Source organism: Gossypium hirsutum, chromosome A12 (genome assembly GCF_007990345.1).
Source record: "Gossypium hirsutum isolate 1008001.06 chromosome A12, Gossypium_hirsutum_v2.1, whole genome shotgun sequence".
In the NCBI taxonomy this organism is placed as follows: domain Eukaryota; kingdom Viridiplantae; phylum Streptophyta; class Magnoliopsida; order Malvales; family Malvaceae; genus Gossypium; species Gossypium hirsutum.
This window is the reverse complement of record NC_053435.1, coordinates 107964648-107968115: the sequence shown is the minus strand read 5'-3', so window position 1 is coordinate 107968115 and position 3468 is coordinate 107964648. Positions and strand designations below refer to the sequence as shown.

General features: G+C 39.9%; 1 protein-coding gene across 1 annotated transcript; it reads left to right on the top strand.

Annotated features, from left to right (window-relative positions):
• On the top strand, positions 1-2328 carry LOC107931049 (receptor-like serine/threonine-protein kinase At4g25390). The gene has a single exon (XM_016862829.2). The coding sequence runs from the start codon at positions 263-265 to the stop codon at positions 2198-2200; it is 1938 nt and encodes a 645-aa protein (XP_016718318.2). The 5' UTR covers positions 1-262; the 3' UTR covers positions 2201-2328.
• The last annotated feature ends 1140 nt before the right edge of the window (positions 2329-3468 follow it).

The following is a 3468-nucleotide window of genomic DNA, read 5'->3' as shown; positions in this document are numbered from 1 at the left end:
GGTGAAAGTAGGCAAAGGTCAAAGTAGATGACTACAATTTAACAACTCAAAAAGAGAGGAGCTGATGTTCCTTTTGGAGCTCTAATCATCTCCCTTTTTCTTCTTGTCTGTTCATTTTCATTACAGGAAACCAAAACAAGTGGAAAAATCATTACATTCAGATACTAAAACAACCCCACTTTTTTCCCCTTTTATCCTCGTAAAATCACCCTCTTCTTTGGGGTTTTTTTTTTTTTAATTTTGTTGTTGTTGCTGTTATAGAATGGGAAGGTTGATCCCTCCGTTGCCGGCGCCGCCGTTGCAGCAACCGCCTTTGATATACCACCAGAGTCCTTTGCCTGCACGACTCATTTTCCCACCTGTCGCAGCTGTTTCCGCTTCCTTTTCAATCTTATTGGTTCTGTCTTTGTGTCTTCGTAAAATCCGACGGCAACGTACTAATCCCGCCGACTCTAAACCGCCGCATCGGTATTCTTATTCCGTCTTCCGTCGTGCCACCTCGTCGTTTTCAGACTCTTGCCGCCTTGGTCAAGGGGGATTTGGCTCTGTCTACCGTGCTACTATTAACAACAGTAACGGCAATCGAACCGTCGCCGTTAAGGTGATGGACGCCGGTTCGCTCCAAGGGGAACGTGAGTTCCAAAACGAGCTCTTCTTCGCTTCTAAACTCGACTCTTCCCTGGTCGTGTCGGTCCACGGCTTCTCTTACGACCGCAAACGACGCCGGATGCTCCTGGTGTACGAGCTCATGCCTAACGGCAACTTGCAAGACGCGTTGCTTCATCGGAAATGCCCTGAATTAATGAACTGGAAACAGAGGTTTTCGATCGCCGTTGATATCGCCAAGGGACTTGATTACCTTCACGGATTGGACCCTCCGATCATTCACGGCGATATTAAGCCGAGTAACATTTTGTTGGATCAGAATTTCTCGGCCAAAATTGCGGATTTTGGATTAGCACGTTTGAAATCGGAGGAAATTAAAGTGGAAATAGCAGAGGATTATGGATCGGTAGCAGAAACAGAGAGTATAGCTACCGGAATCGAGGAGTTCAATTTTCCGCTTGATCAATCGCCGGTTTCGGTTACTGGGTCTCCGCTGAATGCGGAGGTTGTTATGGCCGTAGTTTCACCCGAGCCGGTTGCGGCCTCCCCTGATATAGGAAGTGTTTCGGAGGGGATTTTCGATAAGGCGAGTGTCGAGAGCGGTATAGAATTGACGAATGCCGGGAAGCACAATGATGCGGCGGCAGCGGAGGAGAGTGATGAAGTGAAAGATTATGTAATGGAATGGATTGGGACTGAGATCAAGGAGAGACCGACTAGTGATTGGATCGCTTCGGTAGCGGCTTCTTCGAGTAGTAAAACGAATGCGAAATTGGAGAAGAAGAAGAATAAGAGTAAGAGACCATTAGAATGGTGGGTGTCGATGGAGGACGACAAGGAAAAGAACGTAAAGAAAGAGAAGCGAAGGCCGGCGAGGGAATGGTGGAAAGAAGAGTATTGTGAAGAACTCGCGAAAAAAAAGAAGAAGAAGAAGAAAAAGAGACAAGGGACGTACAATAGCGATGATGCGGAGAATTGGTGGCCAGTTGACGACGAATTGTACACGGAAAAGAGGAAAAGGAGTAAACGAAGTAGGAGTAAAGGTAGTGTTGGCAGTGTGGATTGGTTATGGGAAGGACTTAGCGGCGAATTACGAAGAGCTTGGCACGATTCATTCAGTGGGGAAATACCGAAGAGTGGTGGTGCTAGTAGTACACCGAGTATGCGAGGAACTGTTTGCTATGTCGCACCCGAATACGGTGGCGGTGGGGACGTATCGGAGAAGTGCGATGTTTATAGCTTCGGTGTTCTGCTTTTGGTTTTGATAGCGGGTCGGCGACCATTGCAGGTCACCGAGTCACCGTTATCCGAGTTTCAACGTGCGAATTTGATCTCTTGGGCTCGACGTCTCGCCCGAACCGGGAAACTTATCGATTTGGTAGACCAAAATGTACAGTTTTTGAATAGGGAGCAAGCTCTTTTGTGTACCACAGTTGCTTTGCTTTGTTTGCAAAAATTACCGGCTCGTCGACCTTCCATAAAGGAAGTTGTCAGCATGCTCACCGGTGAGGCGGAGCCGCCTCAATTACCGACGGAATTTTCCCCTTCACCTCCGTCACGGTATCCATTCAAGTCTCGTAAGAAGGTCCGGTGAGGCATTTTCACAGTAGTTTATTGCTTTTAGCATCATTGTAAATAAAACAGTCATTTTTTATTCTCTTTTTTTTTATTGGCATTTAAAATTCAATGGTTTACAAGTCAGTTGCATTTTTCTTGATGTTACTAATATGGCCTACAAATTCATTTTGATAATTATATGACAACATATTTGCACTTTTTGTCAATTTCATCCTCACATCAACATTTTTGGCATTGAAATTTCTTACTGCTCCCATTAATAAGCCTCAAATGCATATTTAAGACCTAGTTGAGCACGGACCAATCATCCATGGAATGAATCCTTAGAATTAATGGTTTTTTAACTATATAGATGGTTGGAACAATTAGTCCATTGTTTCTTGTTTTGATTGGTTCAACTCATCTAACCTATTGATCTGATTTGATTAAATAAATAATTAAAATAAAAAAATTGATTTAACTAGTTTAATCATCTATTCAATCAGTTTTTTTTTTTCAGTTCAATTGGTTTATACTAGTTTGTAGATTAATTAATTTAATTTTTTTCCCGGAATCGATGTACCGACTGAATCTTAATCCAACTTATTTCAGTAACCATTTCGGTTTGGTTCCAACATCATTCAAGAGTTGTAATAGTTGTATTGAAGGTGCCAATTGGTGGGGAAAATAAAAAGGGATCTAGCCCCCTACCCTGCCCTTTTATTCATGGCTCCAACTCATTGCGAGCAGTGTTGCTATGACCAAAAGAGATAAAAAGCTGCAAATTGCATATTAATTGCAACTGTTTTCTTCTTTTGTTCATTAAAAGTACGGTAGTTGCTTTAAAGGCAATCAATTAATTTGAAGCTTTTCCAGCAAATGTTAGATGCAATGAGTTGTTATACTTTTTATAAATTTATAATTTAGTCTTCAGATTTTTCATCCAGTTAAACTTAGTGGTTATATATTTTAATTTTAAAATTCAGTTTCAACTATTAATACAATTAGAATTGTTTTGTAAAATATGAAAAGTAAGAGAACTATATTTTTAAAAATAAAATGATATGGATTAAATTATAAATTTGTGAATAGTACAAATATCAATAGTATATTTTAACTTTTTTTCAACTAAAAATGTATTGGTATCACTTTGTTTTTCTTATAACAGTGGATTTATTTATATTTTTTAAAATATATTTAATATATGTATAAAATATATATAATAAATGAGATTAAATAAATTTCAAATATAAAATATTGAGTAAACTATACTTTTATATAGCAATTCGTATTGAGCATTACCTC

Bases quoted from the DNA above. Each gene is read 5' to 3' on its own strand.
- LOC107931049 (XM_016862829.2), top strand. From the start codon at position 263: ATGGGAAGGTTGATCCCTCCGTTGCCGGCGCCGCCGTTGCAGCAACCG.